Genomic DNA, 22307 nt, shown 5'->3' on the forward strand with positions numbered 1-22307 from the left:
GAACATGCAAACTCCACGCAGAAAGGCCCCCCATTGGCCGCTGGGCTCGAACCCAGAACCTTGCTTTGAGGTGACAGTGCTAACCACTACACCACCCAATATAAAGGTGCTACTCAAGACATTTGTGCAGTAAATGCAGTCTGCAAGGAGTATTATTAATTTTTTTCTAACTGCAACAGAACTCATTTAAAAACTTTTAGCTAGTGGTGTTCTGGCAGTGGTTCAGGTAATAAAACAGCATCATTATATAATACACTGAGGTCAGATGATGACTTTATTTATTGCTCATGTGAAGCCCATGCTGCAAACCACAGCATCACAGACCTCCACTTGTTGTAGCAACCTTTTCAACCATGTTAACAGTAAAAAGTGACAATAGCACCATGAAATGCTCCGAAAAAAGTCACCAGATGCCACCAAATGGACCCCCCCGAGAGGGGGAAAACCGCATTCTCGTACACTTACCCTCCCCCACGCGCCTTTGGCGCACTGCACGGCCCTGCATGCCACCCAAAAGTTAGGGCTTTATTTTAATCCTGGGGAGAACACTGCCCTTTTACACAAAGTTGACAATTATCTGAGGTCTTAATGAAATGTCCGATATGCTTTGGTCAAAATACCACAAGCATAAAATCACCACAGCTGCCTTCTCCCCCTGTCTAAACAGCTCTGTTCAAAATGGCTGATTTGAGGGCCTGTTCCTTTAAGCCTAGGTCACAACCGGACGTATGATTTTTTGGCCGTGCGATTTTTGGCATTTCCCAAATCGCTGAGTTTTTTTTGTTCATGGAGAAAGACGCACGTTGGCCGTAAGTTTGTCTTGCAACCTGAAAAAAACGTAAACGCCCGTAGAGTTTGTTTGACATGACAAAGAACCTCTGCGGCCGGTCTGCGGCCAGTCTACGGCTCGAAAATCAGCACATCACACGCGCGCCCTCCGTGCGTTTCACGCGCGCCCTCCGTGCGTTTCTTGCGTTTTTTGCACGTAGACCGGCCGCAGGAGCACGTACGGCCGGTTGTGACCGAGGCTTTAAATGATAATGAGCCACTGCTCACCCCGCCCCCTCTTCTGCCAGCCAAACAGGTTGCACTTTTCTCATGAACATTCGTTCATAAAGGCAGTTCTCAAGCAATGAGTGGAGATACTCAGAAGAGGGGGTGGGATAATTCTAATGGAGCAGGATAATTCTAAACGAGCTCCCCTTGTGAAGTAGAAAGGGGAGACAAATTTGAACGGCTTATTGATGCATACGTTTTCTGAAACAGGTCGAACAAAAGAACCTGACTGGGTTGTTTTATCTCAGAGTTTGTGGGTTGGTAGGCTCCAGATACCCAAACAAAAAGTAAAGTGACAAAAAGTGAGTTTTTCATAATATTTCCCCTTGAATAAAAAGCATTAAAAAAAAAATGTTCATTTTGAGAATTAGATTATATCGAGCGTCTGCTCTACAAGTCTGCACAAGTTACCATAGAAACAATATTGGATTAGAGCGAGCACATTAATTCAAACCTGACTTGAACTGTAGCCAACACAACTGTCAGAGCTGCTATTATAGAAAATTAAACCCCACCTTCTGACCACGCCATGGTAGAAACTATTTTAATTTGAGTGTCACTTGGATTTGACAGAGAGAAATAGCTTTTTAGGCCCTGTCCACACGGCAACGGATTCAGGTGAATCTGATAAAATTGTTTATCGTTTCGGCCTGGCGTCCACACGGCACCGGCGTTTTGGGTGCCCCAAAACGAAATCTTTTGAGAACGGGTTCCAGAGTGAAAAAATCTGGCAACGGTGCCATTGCGAAGTCGTCTGGATGAGTAGAACGGATTTGTTTACGATGATGTCACAACCACATGACTGTGAGTGCTTCACGCCGGGTAGAAGTGTAACGAACTCGATGCGAGTTGTCAACAAATCCTATAACTTGGTTCATGAAACGCGCTTACAAAATATTTTCACTGTGAATATTTATTGTGTAATGGTGCAAAGTGAGAGAGAGAGAGAGAGAGAGAGAGTGAGAGAATAGCTCTTAGGGCAGAGTCTTTAGTCCCAACACTGCGGAAGCAGTACCAAACTGCGCACCGCCCGTGTGCTTTCCAAAAACAAAAACAATACCGCCAGCAAACATAGGAAAAAAAAAAAAGGAGCGATCTCACCTCTTCAGATGTTGGTTTAAGTCCAACAATACATTCCTCAAAAAGGGCGTAGAAGAACAAAGTAATCCATCAACGTGTAGCATTCAATTTATTCCGGACCATTAAAGAATTCTGGAGGATATCAGAATGTTGGCGTACCGGCTTCCATCTACCCCCATTCATTCCTCTTTCCGCGTCTTTCGTTTTACGCTACTGATTAATAATCAAAGCTTTATGTGGCTGATGCTACAGAAGAAGGGGTTTATGCGCATGCGTCTACTTCTTCTATTGTTCTGGTGTCTCCGATGGGACCGTCTTACAGCGCACGTAGTGGTGTGGCATGTGTATTGCATCGGTTTCAGCAAGCGTTGCGTTGCCATATGGACCTGATATTTTACTGATCCGTTGCCCATGTGGACGCGATATTTAAAAAAAAAAAAAAATCTCGTTGCCGTTGTCGTGTGGATGTAGCCTTAGACCATCTTTATTGGTCATTGCACAAGTACAACAAAGCAGGGGACAATGAAACTGGATTTTTGGCCAATTTAAGACTGCCTGGAAAATATAGCCTTTTAAAAAGCAGTGTTGCTGGGGGCGTCGTGGCTCAGGTGGTTAAGGCGCCATACCATGAATGCGGGCGACCCGGGTTCGATTCCGGCCCGAGGTCATTTCCCGATCCCTTCCCGTCTCTCTCTCTCCCGCTCATTTCCTGTCTCTACACTGTCCTATCCAATAAAGGTGCAAAAAGCCCAAAAAAATATCTTTAAAAAAAAAAAAGCAGTGTTGCTGCTTCACAGCTCCAGGGTTCCCTGGACAGCCTTTAATTTAATCCCATATTTATACATTCATTTTCAGTAAACGCTCTATCCTGGTTAGGGTCAGAATGAATCTGGAGCCTATCCCAGGAACATGGAGCTGTAGAGCAGCAATGTTTTTTTTTTTTTATAGCTATATTTTCCTGGCAATCTTAAATGAGTCAAAAATAGCATCTCTTTATGTACTGCTTTATATTATAGCATCATAACGGAGATGCTGCGCTTAGATTTTAATGAGCCACTCGGGAGAACAGCAAAACATTGTGCTACATGGATTCCATCCAGATTTAAGCAAACAACCCCAAATAAGAGCCATTTTAAGAAAGGAAGTACAATTTGGGATTTTATTATATAAGCCTTGTATTATTACTGTGAGAAGGAAAAGAACTGCAAGGTTGAAATTAAAAAAAAAGTGTCATGGAAATTGAATATAAGAGTTTGGAGTACTCTGACAACTCTCTGGATTCAAGCCATTTTTCTTGAAGACTGGATGAAAGCAGATTCATTTGATTATGCCAGCTACAGTCATACTAAATTAACAGCTCAGCAGAGGTATGTTACAACGATGCTTAAGTGGTCTCTAAGAGCAGCTTGGCAGAGACGTTTTCAAACGTGCTTTTACCATTCCGCAGTCTGACGTCTTGGTCATTAGGGACAGAGCTCAATACCTGACTAACTGAATAAAAGCCAAAGGAAATTACCTTATAACAAAATCATGGCTGTCTATCTCCTTCCCACATCCGCTCTTGAGGAGCACGCCCGAGTTACCCACCACAGCGCAGGTCTTGAACCTTTTGTTCTTGAGAGGTGAGACCTCAGGAAGTAGGCTGTGCAGAGTGTGCGAGACGTTCAGTGTCCTGCGTCGATCGAGAACGTAGTGGATGGTGTCACCAGGTTTAAAGCTGCTCTTGATCACGGACACGTCCCTTTCTGCGTCCAAGAAGCGGAGGATGTCCTTCCTTTGAAATAAACAAAAAGCATATCAGGATTGAATGAGTTCCAAGATTAAGAGAGAAAACAAACAAAAAAAAACCAGACGACAAGTTCATTCTTGGTTACATGGAATAGACTTCCTTGCATAAGTATTTTCCAGAACTTTGTCCTCGACTTGTTTTGATAGCTGCTTGGTCTTCATGATGCTGTTTATTTAAAAAGAAAGAAAGCACAACTTTATTTATCACACACTTGTGAAATTTCCTCTCTGCATTTAACCCATCTGAAGCAGTGAACACACACACACACGTGAACAATGAGCACACACACATACCCAGAGCAGTGGGCAGCCATGCTAACAGCACCCAGGGAGCAGTTGGGAGTTAGGTGCCTCGCTCAAGGCCGTCCCATATTAACCTAACCGCATGTCTTTAGACTGTGGGGGAAACCGGAGCACCCGGAGGAAACCCATGCAGACACGGGGAGAACATGCAAACTCCACACAGAAAGGCCCTCGCCGACCGCTGGGTTCAAACCCAGAACCTTCTTGCTATGAGGTGACTGTGCTAACCACTACACCACCGTGCCGCCCAAGGTTGAACGAACAGAGAATAGTGCATCGACCATTTCAAACAATTAGTTATGTTCTCTAACAAAAACTCTAAAACCAGGGGCTTCCAGGAACATCGCTATTTATATTTACGATCATGGGACACTTTAACTGCATGTAGCTGAACTTAAGTCATCTAAGTATGTAACGTTTGATTACATTAGAACTAATTTATGGGTTTCACAGCAATGGAGGTGAATACTTGTGCAATCACAACTTAAGTTTTTTATTTGTAAATAATTTTGCCAACTGTATTGACCCCCCCCAACCTTGCAGTATTATGGGCTACTTTGTGTAGATTCATGAAATATAATCCCAACTAAATCCATTTAGCTTCCAGTATGTAACACTACGAAATACAGGAAACCCCCACGGGGTGCAAATTTATCCATGTCACTGTATTGCTCAGCTCTAAATAACAAACATTAGAATGCTGTGCTTATCTAATAAAACATACTGAATGCTCCAGGACATTTTCAATGTACATTTTAAATGTAAAACCCAAGCATGAGTCCTCGTCAGAACAACTATAAGCTTTCCACTGATGTGATACAGATCTCAGGAACGATCTGTAGGAGATGGTACAAGGCAACTAATTAGGAAGTGTGTGTGACACCTGCCTGTGAGTGTCAACAAGACTTGACATTTTCCAAATAACACACTGTAGATAACAGTGCTTAGCAATTACAGTATGCTTGTTTCTGCCACCACATGTAGGAACTGATAATGAGATTCTACAGTTTATAGATGTAACCTTTTCTTGTGGACAAAAGGTCAGTATCTTGCTGCAACTTCCTACTAATTACAGACCTGCTGTCACACGAGTGCACGTCTTCATTACTGGTTAAAAAGTGAATGTGGACACCTGACCAGTGAACTTCCAACTCCAAGTAAACCATGGGCATTAATATATAAACCCCATTTCCAGAAAAGTTGGGATATTTTCCAAAATTCAATTAAAAAAAAAATCCGGGGGCGCCGTGGCTCAGTCGACTAGGGCGCCGTGCCGTGGGTCCGGGGACCTGGGTTCGGTTCCGGCCCGGGGTCGTTTCCCGGTCCCTCCCTGTCTCCCTCTCCGGCTCGTTTCCTGTCTCTGCACGGTCCTGTCCAATGGGGGTGAAAGGGGCCCCAAAAAAAATAAATCTAAAAAAAAAAAATCTGTCATTTGTTAATTCACACGAACCTTTACTTAACTGACAAAAGATTTTCAATAGTTTTACTGAGCAACTTAATTGTAGTTTATTAGAAACAAAAAAGTTAGAATTTAATGCCTGCAACACTCAGAAAAAAGTTGGTACAGAAGCATTATGACCGTTTTTTTTTGTGTCCATTCTTGCTTGATAAGACTTCAGCTGCTCAACAGTCAGTCCGTGGTCGCTGTTGTCTGATTCTCCTCTTCATGACGTGCCATACATTCTCAACAGGATGCAGATGTGAACTGGCAGCAGGCCAGTCAAGCACATGCACTCTGTCTATGAAGCTATGCTGTTGTAGCCCGTGCAGAATGAGGCCTGGCATTGTCCTGCTCTCTCTAAAATCCCAATATACACCTGTGTCAGTGGTACCCACACACACACACACCATGGGCACTGATGCCCCCTATACCATCACAGATGCTGGCTTTTGCACCTTTCTCTGATAACAAACTGGATGGTTGTGTTGTGTTGTGTTCACCTTTACCACTGAGAACTTGACGTCTGGTTTTCCTGAAAACATGCTGAAATGTGGACTCCACTGACCACAGCACACATTTCCACTGTCTTTTGGTCCATCCAAGAAGAGTTCGGACCCAGAGAAAATGGCGGCGTTTCTGCACAGAATTGATAAATGGCTTCCTCCTTGTGTAATACAGTTTCAGGGTGCATTTCTGGATGCAGGAGCGGACTATGTTAAGTGACAACAGTTTTCTGAAGTACTCCTGAGCCCATGTCGCTATATTTGTCACATTAGCATGATGGTTTCTCAGGCAGTGATGCCTGAGGGCTCGAAGGTCGCGCACATTCAACAGTGGTTTCCGACCTTGCTCTTTACGCGCCGAGATATCTTTGAATTCCCTGAATCTTCACAATATTATGCACTAAAGACTTTGAAAGACATAGATTCTCTGCAATCTTGCATTGAGAAATGTTCTTTTTGAACTGACCAACAATTTTCTCACAAATTTTGGCACAAAGGAGTGAACCACGACCCATCCTTGCTTGCAAAGCCTGAGCCTTTGGTGCATGCTCCTTTTCTACCCAATCATGTTACCAACTAACCTGCTTATTGCGGAATTGTCCAAAATGGTGTTACTTGAATATCCTATAAACTTTTTAGTCTTATTTTGCCTCTGTCCCAACTTTGAGTGAGTTGCAGGCATTAAATTCTAACTTAATTGCATTTTGTAAAAAAAAAATAAAAGTTGGTCAGTAAAACTATCGAAAATCTTTTCTCTGTACTTTTGTCAGTTAAATAAAGGTTCACGTAAATTAACAAATCAAATTTTTTTGGTTTTATTGCATTTTGGAAAATATCCCAACTTTTCTAGAAATGGGATTTGTAGATTTGTTCCCCCTTTGCTGCTATGACAGCCTTGAGTCTTCTGGCAAGGCTTTTCATAAGAATTTGGAGTGTGGCTGTGGGGATTCATTAATTAGCGATGAGCATTATTGAGGTCGGGCACTGATGTTGGTTCGAGGAAGCCTGGTGCACAGTCAGCATTCCAGTTCATCCTTAAAAGTAACCAGTGGGAATGAGGTCGGGGCTCTGTGCAGGCGATTCAAGGTCTTCTAATCCCAACTTGGCAAACTATGTCTTCATGGAGCTCGCTTTGTGCACAGGGGCATTGTCGTCATGCTGGAACAAGTTTGTGTCCCTTAGTTCCAGTGAAGGGAAAGTGTAATGTTACAACATGCAAAGAGATTCTATACAATTATGTGCTTCTAACTTTGTGCCAACAGTTTGGGGAAGAACCACATATGGGTGTGATGGCCAGGAGTCCATAAACCTTTAGACATACAGGTTAAATGGTAATAAATAATATCGCAATAATATTATAGGAGTATAATATTAAATAATATTTAAGGAGTCCTATGCTTGACTTGTCATTAAGTCAAGATAAGTGCATGCAAAGCATAGTTAGCATTAGCAAGGTCAGACAGCTCTTGGCACTAATATGTTTCAATCGCCATCTGAAATTCTTCTAGGTAAGCCATTCGTTTAATTCTCTTTATGATGGCAGCCTTGGCTTTCATGATTATTACACAAATTGTTGAAGGATTTTTTTGGGGTCTGTCTGCATTATTCAGTAAGAGTAGTCTATTTCAAATGATGTTTTAATGACATGCACAGTGCAGTGTGTGTGTGTGTGTGTGTGTGTGTGTGTGAGAGAGAGAGAGAAAGTGAGAGACTTTGCAGCATGTTCTGAAATTGGAACTGGCTTGGTGTGTTGGGTGTTGATGGCAAACTCATATTATCAAGCATTTTCGTCATAGATCGAGTTCTCAAGCTGCAATTTGTATCCCCCCCACGGTTATCCTAATGCTTCCCGATTAGATTTGCTCTGACACCAAGTCTGTCTCAATCCTTTTGTAATCTCTCGAAAGCCACAGTAAAAAAAATGCACATGCCTTTAGGGCTAGAATGCCAGAGTGTTAAACACAGACGCCTCCTTCTGCTGATTGGTTGGATGTTGGAGGTCCAGAACAACATTTTTTTCCCTCCTGTTTACAAACCTGGTGTGCCACAGAGGCCAGATATGCCCCTCTGAGCAGATGTTTTATTGCACCAGCTGCAATGTGAAAGGAACTTATTGCAAATTATTTTTTTCGCGGTGCGGTTTCCATCAAATCCTGCACTCTGATTGGCTGGCGAGCAGGTCCGTATCCTATGATACGGACCCCAGTTACGGACCTCTGGCGACTTGCTCATTCACAACAACAAACTTAGTAGAAATTTTTGTTAACATTTCTCTTATTTTTTTATAAGATTTATTTATAAGATTATCAAAAATCTTATACATTTTTGCCAGCATTTCTCAGGAGAATAGCATTAATTTTACATCATGGATAGTGATAACGACAGTGTTCACAGCGAAAGCGAGTTTTACTACCCTGAGGAAGAAGAAATAAAAGAAAACATTTCAGGAGAAAGATTAAAAACCTGTAACTGTTGCTAACGCCGAGCAAAAACATGGCTGAACCCTGAATGACTCAATTTTGTATAAATAGGGGACTACATAGGCGGCAAAATGTAGTTTTTTCCCTGCCATGGAAGTGCACTTGTATACCGAGGAGGAAGCAATTTGCATTACAGCCGTGAATGAGGGTTCAAAATGGCGGCTCGGTTCGGTTTTCCCTTTCGGGCGCTCTCGTTTTCTGTTAGAATTTGGTAAAGAAAAAAATATTATTTACCAGCTTAAGGTTGGTCCGTATGGTGAAATACCGTGACCTCGGCCTTGAATACTGACCTCGGCCCAGAGGGCCTCGCTCAGTACTTTCAAGACCTTGGTCACGGTATTTCACCATACGGACCTCCCAGCTGGTAAACAACATGCCGTATATATATTACAAAGCAGGGTCGGTTAGCACTCTTGGCGAAGACCAACTGTCCCAACAAGGACAGAAATATCTGACATGTTTTGACCATGAGCAAAAACTGTAGCTTTTACAGTATTAAAAAAACAACAAAACTAAGAGCTATCTGCTTTTATTCTATCCACATTCACTGGATATGAGCAGTCGTGCGCTCTGATTGGCTACTCTACTACGAGGATATCAGCTGATATAATGTGAGTAGAGAAAAACAAAATGGCGGTGCGTGTTGCTGAACTAACTGGGATGAAATAAAAACTCTACATGAAAACACCCCCCCCCCAAAAAAAAAGCAAACTATGGAATGAAAGTATTTGATGCTAAGAACATATCTTTATTTTTCAATAATTATTATTATTATAGCATTTTTCACAACTTGCTCCTGTCATTTCACCAGTTTGTTTACATTCTAAGCGGAAATGATTTTGTCAAACGTTTTGTATAGGAGTTTTTAATTTATCGAATTTGCAAAAATTAAAAATAAAAATGCTCTGCTTTTCAAAATCCAGTGAACGTGGATAGAATAAAATAATTATTCCACTCAATCTCGTCGGACATGGCTTACAGTCGACTCTGCGCTACGCGTCTCGTTGCCTATCAGCTCATGTACGACTTGATTTCGTGGAATAACTGTTCATTAGCTACTGAGATTAAGATTAGGGTAGATCTGGGTGTAGGCATTGCATCAAATGGAAGGTACTAACAAGGATCACAAGACAAAACGTACTTTTGTGTGCGCGCGCATGCGTGAGTGTGTGTCTTTTGATGTGATAAAGTGAGGGGTTCGCACCAAACCGATAATGCCCTCTTCTTTCACACCCACCTAAAAGCACTGCATGCAATTAAAAGACAGATCTGTCATTAATTTATATTCAGCTCACATGCTCCAGAAAATGCTAATTACCGGCCTTTTTTTTGTCATTCACAGGTCAGTGTTACACAAAACTGAATCATTAGCAACCAGTACACCCATGCCAAGAATGCTCAAATCCAAGCAACATGAAACACATCTCTGTATGAGCTCTGCAAAAATATATGTGCTAAGAAAATGAAAAGATGCAGCATTTATCAGACTTTTCACTTCTTTGGCCAATAAAATATTTATAATTTTTAAACTCCTTACACGCTGCTTGATTTGAAATGTAGCAACAGTACCATATCACTAATCCAAAGTATTCCATCCACGTTCACTGGATATGAGCAATCGTGCACTCTGATTGGCTACTCTACTACTAGGATATCGGCTCATACACCATGAGTAGAGAAAAACAAAAATGGCGGAATGCGTTGCTGAACCAACCAAGGACGAAATAAAAACTATACTCGAAAACAAAACCCCAAAAAATACGGAATGAATGTCTTTTTTTCCTTTTTCAAGAATTATTATTATTATTATAGCATTTTTCACAAATTGCTACCGTCTTTTCGCCAGTTTGTTTACATTCTTCATCTTTAAGCCTTAATTTGTTGAATTTTTTTTTTAGGACTGGTTCAAAAGCTCAAAGTTGTTTGAAAATTACAGAACTAAAACGTACAAGGAAGAATTAAATAAATGTCTAAAGCTATGCTATACGGGCGGCACGGTGGTGTAGTGGTTAGCGCTGTCGCCTCACAGCAAGAAGGTCCGGGTTCGAGCCCCGTGGCCGGCGAGGTCCTTTCTGTGCGGAATTTGCATGTTGTCCGCATGGGTTTCCTCCGGGTGCTCCGGTTTCCCCCACAGTCCAAAGACATGCAGGTTAGGTTAACTGGTGACTCTAAATTGACCGTAGGTGTGAATGTGAGTGTGAATGGTTGTCTGTGTCTATGTGTCAGCCCTGTGATGACCTGGCGACTTGTCCAGGGTGTACCCCGCCTTTCGCCCGTAGTCAGCTGGGATAGGCTCCAGCTTGCCTGCGACCCTGTAGAACAGGATAAAGCGGCTACAGATAATGAGATGAGATGAGCTATGCTATACCTCGGCACGACAGCACTTTATACAAAAAAAAAAAAAAAAAAAACACACACACACAACAACAACACTAAAGTTAATTCGTTTGTATAAAGCTTTTATTTATCGAATTTGCAAAAAATAAAAATGCTCCGTTTCTCAAAATCCAGTGAAGGTGGAGAAATAAAACAGTTATTCTACTCAATCTCGTCGTACACGGCTTATAGCCGACGAGGTGCGTATCAGCTCATGTACGACTCAATTTCGTAGCATAACTTAAATATCTCTATCATTATACCATTCCATACCCTGTAATTTCTGTACATTTACTGCTATGCACTTCTGGTTCGATGCAATCTGCATTTAGTTGCCTTGCACTTGTGACATGTGCAATGACAATAAAGTTGAATCTAATCTAAACTAAATGTACTGTAGGTGAACTAACATTCATTACTTGATGCACAGCACTAATCACATGTGTGTAGGTTACATTCGCAGGCCACTTTAATAGGAACACCTGTACCCCTGAACATTCATGCAATTATCCTATTGGTCAATCATGTGGCAGCAGAGCAAAAAAAAAGGTTCATGCAGATACATGTAGAAAACTTCTGTTAATGATCACATCAAATATCAGAATAGGGGGAAAAGTGAGCTCAGTGTCTCTGGCCGTGGCATGGCTCTTGGTGTCAGACAGTCTAGTTTGAGAGTTTCAGAATTTGCTGATGTCCTCACATTTTATGCAGAACAGTCTGTACAGTTTACACAGGAAAAAGAAGTGAGCACCAAAACTGGACAGTTGAAGGAATATCCCTAAGCAGCTTGTACGCACTGTAGCTGCATATTCCTATTCTTGGCTTACAGGAACAGACTCTAATCTGGGTTCTGCTGTTGTGCATTTAGAGATGCTTTTCTGATCACCATGGTTGTAAAGTGTGGCTAGGTGAGTGCGGCAGCGGGGGCGTGGTCAAGCGTCGGTCTGTGAATGGAGGGCGGAGTCAGGGACGGTAAGTGGCAGAATCACTGCACCTGACGGGAATTAACCTGTGTTTGTGTGTCTTCCCCAGTGACCGCGCCCTATAAGAGGAGAGGGAGAGCAGAGGAAGGGAGCTCTCTCGACCAGAACACGTGTGTGTTGTGTGTGACTGTGTGAGGTTAAAGGAACAGTCCACCATACTTCCATAATGAAATATGCTCTTATCTGAATTGAGACGAGCTGCTCCGTACCTCTCCGAGCTTTGCGCGACCTCCCAGTCAGTCAGACGCAGTCAGACGCGCTGTCACTCCTGTTAGCAATGTAGCTAGGCTCAGCATGGTCAATGGTATTTTTTGGGGCTGTAGTTAGATGCGACCAAACTCTTCCGCGTTTTTCCTGTTTACATAGGTTTATGTGACCAGTGATATGAAACAAGTTCAGTTACACAAATTGAAACGTAGCGATTTTCTATGCTATGGAAAGTCCGCACTATAATGACAGGCGTACTAACACCTTCTGCGCGCTTCGGCAGCGCATTGATACGGAGCTCAGATATCAATGCGCTGCCGAAGCGCACAGAAGGTGTTAGTACGCCTGTCATTATAGTGCGGACTTTCCATAGCATAGAAAATCGCTACGTTTCAATTTGTGTAACTGAACTTGTTTCATATCACTGGTCACATAAACCTATGTAAACAGGAAAAACGCGGAAGAGTTTGGTCGCATCTAACTACAGCCCCAAAAAATACCATTGACCATGCTGAGCCTAGCTACATTGCTAACAGGAGTGACAGCGCGTCTGACTGCGTCTGACTGACTGGGAGGTCGCGCAAAGCTCGGAGAGGTACGGAGCAGCTCGCCTCAATTCAGATAAGAGCATATTTCATTATGGAAGTACGGTGGACTGTTCCTTTAAAGCTGAAAAGCTAAAATAAAAGGGTATTGGCGAACTCAGTTCTGGCCTGCCGTGCTTCTGTGCTCCACCCACCTTAACTATTTCTACAGTGAGTTACTGTAGCTTTCCTGTCAGCTCAAAATTTCCCCATTTTCCTCTGGGCTCTCTCATCAACAAGGCATTTCTGCCTGCAAAACTGACACGCCCTGGATGTTTGTTTTTCACACATTTACACATCTTTCAGTGCCAATGGCAATGGAAGGAAGCCATGGACTAAAGGTTAGAGAAGCAGCTTTGGGACCAAAAAGTCGCCGTTTTGATTCCCTGGATCCGCAGGAAATTGTGCGGGTGGGGGGAGTGAATAACGAGCACGTCCCCTCCCTCCACATCCATAGCTGAAGTGCCCTTGAGCAAGGCACCTAATCATAAAGTGCTCCCTGGGTGCTGCAACACAGCTGTCCACTGCTCTGGGTATGTGTGTGTTCAGTGCTTCAGATGGGTTCAATGCAGAGGATGAATTTCACTGTGCTCTAATGTAATAAATAAAGGGGAAAAAAATTACACAAATAGGGCATCACCAGAAAATAAGTTCAGTGTAGTGAAAGTTCATTATGAGACGTAGCTTTCCTGCGTCTCTAATATAATCCGTCACCAAAATATTATACTGCAAAACAACCTATAAATAGGACTAAAGGTGGCAAGTATCTGGTTGTTATGCATCAATTTCAATTTACACATTAAAGTTTACAGCTGATTTTCCCCAAACTTGATTTTCTGTCGAGATGATGATGCCTTAAAACATTTTTCACTAAATTCTCTGGATTGGCTGCACCAAATTGAAGAAAATCCCTTTAAAAAAAAAGATTAACTGTAAATTTAGAATATCCAATAAAACAACTTTATTTTTTGACCAACTGGCTGGACACCCCAAATTTCTAAAATGTAAAATTGGTAGTATCCACCGGGATTACCAGCACAGTGGTGTAGTGGTTAGCACGGTCGCCGTACAGCAAGAAGGTTCTGGGTTCGAACCCAGCGGCCGGCGAGGGCCTTTCTGTGTGGAGTTTGCATGTTGTCTGCGTGGGTTTCCTCCGGGTGCTCCGGTTTCCCCCACAGTCCAAAGACATGCAGGTTAGGTTAATATGGGACGGCCATGGGCTGGGGTGCCCTTGAGCGAGGCACCTAACTCCCAACTGCTCCCCAGGTGCTGTTAGCATGGCTGCCCACTGCTCTGGGTGTGTGTGTGTGTGTGTTCACTGCTTCAGATGGGTTAAGTGTGTGAATAAAGTTGTGTTTTCTTTTTCTTTCTTCTTTATTTATGGGCAATTCTTCAGCAGAGAGGCCAAAATTATGAAATTATTAAGGTTGCCGTAACTTGTCAGATCGGTGATATTGCTAAAGTATGGACTCTAAGGCAAAATGCACTAAAAGCCATATTTAAAAATCACCCCCCATTAAAATTAAAATGCAAACTCTTGGTTTTCATTTTAAGAAATGAAAGTGCAGTTGATTTTTTTTTTTCTGACGTAATTCCGTTACTGACTTTTCTTTCCTCATAAAAGATTTTGCGTTCGGAGTTATACATAGGCAATTTTTCTAGGCTTTTTTTTTTTAAGGCCAAAGGATACCCCATGCAGTGTGAAATTTTTATTTAATACCATTATCTTGAGTACTGCCACTTTAAAAAAAAAAAAAAATTACCACATTTTGCTGTGAATGTCATTCCGTTACTGAAGAACTGCCCTTATTCATATACACTACCGTTCAAAAGTTTGGGGTCACCCAGACAATTTTGTGTTTTCCATGAAAAGTCACACTTTTATTTCCCACCGTAAGTTGTAAAATGAATAGAAAATATAGTCAAGACATTTTTCTGGCCATTTTGAGCATTTAATCGACCCCACAAATGTGATGCTCCAGAAACTCAATCTGCTCAAAGGAAGGTCAGTTTTATAGCTTCTCTAAAGAGCTCAACTGTTTTCAGCTGTGCTAACATGATTGTACAAGGGTTTTCTAATCATCCATTAGCCTTCTGAGGCAATGAGCAAACACATTGTACCATTAGAACACTGGAGTGAGAGTTGCTGGAAATGGGCCTCTATACACCTATGGAGATATTGCACCAAAAACCAGACATTTGCAGCTAGAATAGTCATTTAGCACATTAGCAATGTATAGAGTGGATTTCTGATTAGTTTCAAGTGATCTTCATTGAAAAGAACAGTGCTTTTCTTTCAAAAATAAGGACATTTCAAAGTGACCCCAAACTTTTGAACGGTAGTGTAACACTTTGGTTTTGCAGACAAACCACTGAAATAAAAGAACGTAGTCTGTTAAACCTACTAGTAGGAACTATTTTATGTACAGTACTTGATTATAAAGGTCATGAAATAGCATAGAAAAAGAAGAAAAAAAACCAACAACTCAAACCAGTGTTATCATCATTCTACTGAACATTGTGCTCTACTGAAATAAAATGTGTAATCTACTAATTAGGTACATAAGCACAGGATCTGTTTTTAGGTTTGTTTACACTATTGATGATTAATGATCAGTGATGACTGTTGATTAAAGCTGTTCTGGTTAAGGACAGTTAATAGACAGGCCATTAATGTTAATTAATAATACCAAAACAGGAAATGAATTGCAATTTAGAAATTGCATTGAAAAAAATTTAAAGTGCCACTTTCTTCAATGTCTAACTCTGAAACTCTCTGTAATATCTGTGGAGTTGTAGATGTCTCGAGACTCCTGCTGCCTGATCCTGATACTTTACTCCTGCTGTGGCTCCTCTCACCCTCCAGACATGTGTCTGATTCATCCTGATGCTCTACTTCAGCTCTGTTCTTCCCACTTCTTCATCCGGAACTTTGTGCACTTGTGACTCACCGTCTGCTGCTATGGATGGTCCTACATGGATACCCAAAAGATTTGCATTTCCCAAAAATAGTCTGTCCCATGCTTCAGTAGAGAATCTCACAGGAATACTGTAGACTTGTACCTTCTACGAGCTGCTGCTGTAATCATAAGGACTGTCTTGTGTCGATCCATCCATCCATCCATCCATCCATTATCCGTAACCGCTCATCCTGTACAGGGTCGTGGGCAAGCTGGAGCCTATCCCAGCCGACTACGGGTGAGAGGCGGGGTACACCCTGGACAAGTCGCCAGGTCATCACAGGGCTGATACATAGAGACACCACCATTCACACTCACATTTCACACCTACGATCAACTCAGAGCCAACAATTAACCTAACCTGCAGGTCTTTGGACTGTGGGGGAAACCGGAGCACCCGGAGGAAACCCATGCAGACACGAGGAGAACATGCAAACTCCACACAGAAAGGCCCCCCCATCAGCCACTGGGCTCAAACCCAGGACCTTCTTGCTGTGAGGCGACAGCGCTAACCACTACACCACCGTCTTTGCATTATCCCAGGACTCTTATTCACAACATGCTCATACTGAACATCCTTTCATACTTTACATCTTCTATACCTGTATACTGTACTGATTCCACTATCTGGTCACCCAGAAGAGGATGCGTTCTGTCTGGTTTCTCTCAGAAGTTTCTTCCTCATTTTGTCTCATTTATATCCAAATTTCTGTACAGCTGCTTTGTGACAATATGAATAATATTTGATTGAACTTAACGAAAATATTTTTTTTCCATCACTAGTGAAGACCTACAGGAATATCTTTCCAGTTCAGACGTGCAGGACTTCAGTTTCAAGTTGATCTGCTTATATTAGAACATTTTCTGTCTCTTCCTTTTTAGAAATCTGCAGCACAAACCAGGAAGCAGATTCCCAGGGAACCTTTTTTTTTTTTAAATAATCATTATCATAAATTATTAAAACACAACTAAATGGACACAAAGAAGTGATGTGTTTGTAGGCTGAAAGCAAAATGAGCATTTATGCTTAGCCTGCACTGCTCATTTACATTTATCTCTTGAAATCTACAGTCAGGAAATCTGCACACATGCCCAAGCAAAGCTGCACGTATTCAAGAATACGTGCCCTACACAACTTTAAGCAAAGCGTGTGGTTTGGATTTCAACAGTTTAACATTTCCTCCTTTGGGTAAACATGGCCCTACATGGCACACTATTCTTAGCATGAAAGACAGGTCCTGTTCCACAGACACCTAGAACATGTCAGTCTCTTGGTTTGGTTGGCATGTCTGTAACAGATGTTTACAACAAATACACTGGGAAATATATGCAAATTCAAACCAACAATATTCCTAATTTACAAACTTTACACACTTCATATCTCTCTTTGTCACCACGTACAAACATTACATGTAGGCCCTACTCGCGGTCCCTATCCAAAAACAGCATCTTCATACTCCTACAACCTTAATATTTCATAAAAAACTAACGGCTCTTACACCTACCATCATAGAAAGGTAGAAAACTAACATGGCTACATCATTCACACAGGCATAAATAATGGCACTAGAACACCGTGAGCTTCGTTTGCATCTAAACAAAGCTACTAACAAATAATTTTGCGGAAACTAACCCATCCTAATGAGCACACTATTACTAAACTATTTATCTCATCTCATCTCATTATCTCTAGCCGCTTTATCCTTCTACAGGGTCGCAGGCAAGCTGGAGCCTATCCCAGCTGACTACGGGCGAGAGGCGGGGTACACCCTGGACAAGTCGCCAGGTCATCACAGGGCTGACACATAGACACAGACAACCATTCACACTCACATTCACACCTACGCTCAATTTAGAGTCACCAGTTAACCTAACCTGCATGTCTTTGGACTGTGGGGGAAACCGGAGCACCCGGAGGAAACCCACGCGGACACGGGGAGAACATGCAAACTCCGCACAGAAAGGCCCTCGCCGGCCACGGGGCTCGAACCCGGACCTTCTTGCTGTGAGGCGACAGTGCTAACCACTACACCACCGTGCCGCCTAAACTATTTATACCTAGTTTAATTAGTATACAAATAAAAAAAGCAGCTTTAACATGAATCCTGAACATGCGATGAGAATCAATGACTTTGCTAAGCAGATAGTGTCATTTAAACATGCTACAAGAAGATAGATTGTGAGGTCAGAAACTACTTTTTGGTGAATTAAAAAAAGTACTAACCCTTTAGCATCGGCTAACCTTGTTACAAGGGTGTATGCAGGAATTCATTTCAGAGTGGGATGATGAAATGTACTCAATAAACTGTATTCATAATTTATTGATAACTGATGCGCTTATGCTTTTTGGTGGATGCTAAACAGCAGCAGAAGTCTTGATGGCATGAAGGTGTTATTTAATCATTTTACATTACAGTGTTGTAGTCGAGTCACTAAACCTCGAGTCCAAGTCCAGTCTCGAGTCCCCAGTGTTCAAGTCCGAGTCAAGTCCAAGTCATTAAAGAAAATTTCGAGTCGAGTCCAGGAACAAGACTCCAACCGCGCCATTCGACGGTGGCTGTTTCAGCGCCATTAACATTAGTTTGTTCCTGAACATGACGTATGAACAGGTGAATGTGCTTCTCTTTATCAGGGAGTGTGAAGTATTCTGTCAGAGATGGTTGGGAGACGGATGCAAGTGCAGAAGGTGTGTTTATTAATATAAGTGAAGACAAACAATCCAGAATGGCAGGCAAAATCAGAAAACAGTGAAACAGACAATAGGTCGAGTGAGGCACAAATGGGCTGTTGTAGACTCGGCAGAATTAAAGACGAGAAACAGGAAATAAGGCTCAGTAACGTGTCAGCAACGCAACTCAATACTTCGCAAAGTAAGTGTGTTTTCACAGCTTTTATATAGGTGTGCTGATTGCACCTTAATCCTGTGCAGGTGTGAGTTGTGTACGGCACGCGCGAGAGTCCGCTTGGCGCGTGCGCTGTCCGGAGCACACCCGAGAGTCTATCTGGTGCATGCGCCAAGGCGCGCAGGTGTGACACTCTTGCACGAAATTAGTACAAAAATTGATGTAGATACAGTATAAATATCATGTCAAATTATTATGGCATGTTACAAAAAATAAAGAAAAAAAATCAGAGCCCTCATCTCCAATTTACGAGTCCGAATACACTTAATGCACGAGTCCACTCAAGTCCAAGTCGAGTCACGAGTCCTTAAAATTAAGGCACGAGTCAGACTTGAGTCCCAGTCCTGGACTTGAGTACTACAAGCCTGACATTACATTAGAGCATTTAGTAGACGCTCTTATCCAGAACCACATACAACATACTCAGAGCAGCCTGGGGAGCAGTTGGGGGTTAGGTACCTTGCTCAAGGGCACTTCAGCCATTCCTGCTGGTCCAGGGAATTGAACCGGTAACCTTTTGGTCCCAAAGCTACTGCTCTAACCATCAGGCCATGGCTTCCCCATTTAAAAGCATAATCTACCATTAACCAGTCTTTCAATATTAATCAGGTTAATGACATATTGGTAAAATACCTTTCTGACAATTAATTCCAAATGGTTAATTCTGTTCCTTACTACAGCAGATTGTCACCAATAAAATGTCACAAAACTAACTTAGAGATGCATTCATTTGACATCGGGGTGGTTAAATATAGAATACAGTATTAAGATCGACTCCACTGACCTTTTATGAATTTCATTATAGTGCAATTACTGTGCAAAACAATGCCATTTGATACAAAATAGAACCAGATGCTCTGTACGTCTACGTTAACCACCCATGAATAAGCATTAGGAAATGTCATAAAATGTTTCAGGGGGGTTCCAAACCAACCCCCACCCCTTAGCTACACTTCTTCTTGTGATGGTTTACCACTTACCAACAAGACTTCATTGGCGAGGATGGAAACAAGAGATAAGAAGGACCAATTTATCTAAGTATCAGAGATTTGCCCTGTTTAATCTTTTCTCTTATCTCTCAGGCTCCATGCTTATGGATATAATCAAAGGGTTTTTACATATTTATGCTGTCGGCTGCAGCACCGTTAGAACAAAAGCAAAAAGCTTGTAACTGGACTGACCATTACGTTACATGACCGGCATTTAGCAGACACTCTTATCCAGAGCGACATACAACATACCCAGAGCAGCCTGGGGAGTAATTGGAGGTTAGGTGCCTTGGTCCAGGGCATTTCAGCCATTCCTACTGGTCCAGGGACTCAAACCTGCGACCTTTTGGTCCCACAGCTGCCTCTCTAACCATTAGGCCATGGCCATCTAGCCATTAACGGCTTCTAATTCATTTGATGAAATTAGCCATATATTACTGATTTGATTTCCCAGCCAGGTATCTACAACCCCGATTCCAAAAAAGTTGGGACAAAGTACAAATTGTAAATAAAAACGGAATGCAATATTTTACAAATCTCACCGTGCCATCTGCCGTTGCCAGCTAAAACTCTATAGTTCAAAGAAGAAGCCGTATCTAAACATGATCCAGAAGCGCAGACGTCTTCTCTGCGCCAAGGCTCATTTAAAATGGACTGTGGCAAAGTGGAAAACTGTTCTGTGGTCAGACGAATCAAAATTTGAAGTTCTTTATGGAAATTAGGGACGCCATGTCATTCGGACTAAAGAGGAGAAGGACGACCCAAGTTGTTATCAGCGCTCAGTTCAGAAGCCTGCATCTCTGATGGTATGGGGTTGCATTAGTGCGTGTGGCATGGGCAGCTTACACATCTGGAAAGACACCATCAATGCTGAAAAGTATATCCAGGTTCTAGAGCAACATATGCTCCCATCCAGATGACGTCTCTTTCAGGGAAGACCTTGCATTTTCCAACCTGACAATACCAAACCACATACTGCATCAATTACAGGATCATGGCTGCGTAGAAGAAGGGTCCGGGTACTGAACTGGCTAGCCTGCAGTCCAGATCTTTCACCCATAGAAAACATTTGGTGCATCATAAAACGGAAGATACGACAAAAAAGACCTAAGACAGTTGAGCAACTAGAATCCTACATTAAACAAGAATGGGTTAACATTCCTATCCCTAAACTTGAGCAACTTGTCTCCTCAGTCCCCAGACGTTTACAGACTGTTGTATAGAGAAAAGGGGATGTCTCACAGTGGTAAACATGACCTTGTCCCAACTTTGAGATGTGTTGTTGTCATGAAATTTAAAAATCACCTAATTTTTCTCTTTAAATGATACATTTTCTCAGTTTAAACATTTGATATGTCATCTATATTCTATTCTGAATAAAATATGGAATTTTGAAACTTCCACATCATTGCATTCCATTTTTATTTACAATTTGTACGTTGTCCCAACTTTTTTGGAATCAGGGTTGTACAAATTCATTGCTTTTTATATTCCATGCCACTCATTGATACAAAACAATGCAGTATTTCATGAGGGATAAGTCTCAGCTGACTGTCAAGCTGTAATGCACTCGTGTAATAGAAAAGTTAACTCGAACCATGAAGTAGATGGCGAAAATGCAGAAGTAACAAGCTCGGGTGGTTAAATGAAGTAACAGAACCGCTAGGCATTGGTGATAAACACTTCCACTCTTCCATCCCTGCTCACAAACAACTCAATGATGAAATGCAGCAGCGGTGTGTGTACAAGCAAAGTCAACGCTCGGCTCTAAAATGCCAGCAAATACACGAAATAAGGCCGGTAACATCAATAATGCTTAAAGTAGTTCTAGAATGTGAAAATCGCCTTTGCATGTAATGATGAATACTAATATTTGTAGTATATTACAAAAAAAAAAAAATCACTAAAAAATGTTTATCCGTAATGATTTTATAGAGGATTTTCTGCGATAGCCCACGAGCAAAACATCGCGCCGCGATCATGTGACCAATGACGTAGTAAATTGACAAGCTAGACAGCTCACTGCCTGTACATACTGTGACTGTGAGTGACAATTCGCGGATCTACGGATTATTTCCACTGTATACGATGGTAAAAAAGTGTGTAGTGAAAGTTCATTATGTCTACCTATTGAAACTATTCTTTAAATTCGTTTCTTAAGACAAGGATTTTTTAAGATGTTACCTTGACAGTTTCGGCGATTAAACTTCCGCCTTCTTCAAAACAGTCACCAGATGTCGAGTGGTGACGTGCCTTATCAGCTGATGTTACTCTAAGGAGGCGTGAACGTCCCGCCCAATTTGACAGGTAGTTCACGCCTCCTACAGCAGGAGGCGTGAACTACCTGTCAAATTGGGCGGGATGTTCATGCCTCCTTAGAGTAACATCAGCTGATAAGGCACGTCACCACTCGACATCTGGTGACTGTTTTGAAGAAGGCGGAAGTTTAATCGCCGAAACTGTCACACGGACTGACCATCGGGAGTAGCGGGAGTTTTCCCGGTGGGCCGGTGGTTCAGTGTGGGCCAGCGGAGAAAAAAACAAACAAACAAACAAAAAAAAACAGTTGCGCGCTGGCCTTTAATATGATAAGCAATGTTAACAGTTTCTTTAAGAAACTGTTAACATTGCTTATCATATTAAAGGCCAGCGCG

The 22307-nt window shown here is 42.0% G+C and overlaps 1 protein-coding gene across 1 annotated transcript in view; it reads right to left on the bottom strand.

The window, feature by feature from the left end:
* st8sia4 (ST8 alpha-N-acetyl-neuraminide alpha-2,8-sialyltransferase 4) overlaps window positions 1–22307 on the bottom strand; it is a 58745-nt gene that overhangs the window by 17653 nt on the left and 18785 nt on the right. The window contains exon 3 of the mRNA XM_060908166.1: window positions 3653–3910. Coding sequence (XP_060764149.1) covers window positions 3653–3910 — 258 coding nt within the window. The remainder of the gene's footprint in view (window positions 1–3652; window positions 3911–22307) is intronic.

Source organism: Neoarius graeffei, chromosome 25 (assembly GCF_027579695.1).
Source record: "Neoarius graeffei isolate fNeoGra1 chromosome 25, fNeoGra1.pri, whole genome shotgun sequence".
In the NCBI taxonomy this organism is placed as follows: domain Eukaryota; kingdom Metazoa; phylum Chordata; class Actinopteri; order Siluriformes; family Ariidae; genus Neoarius; species Neoarius graeffei.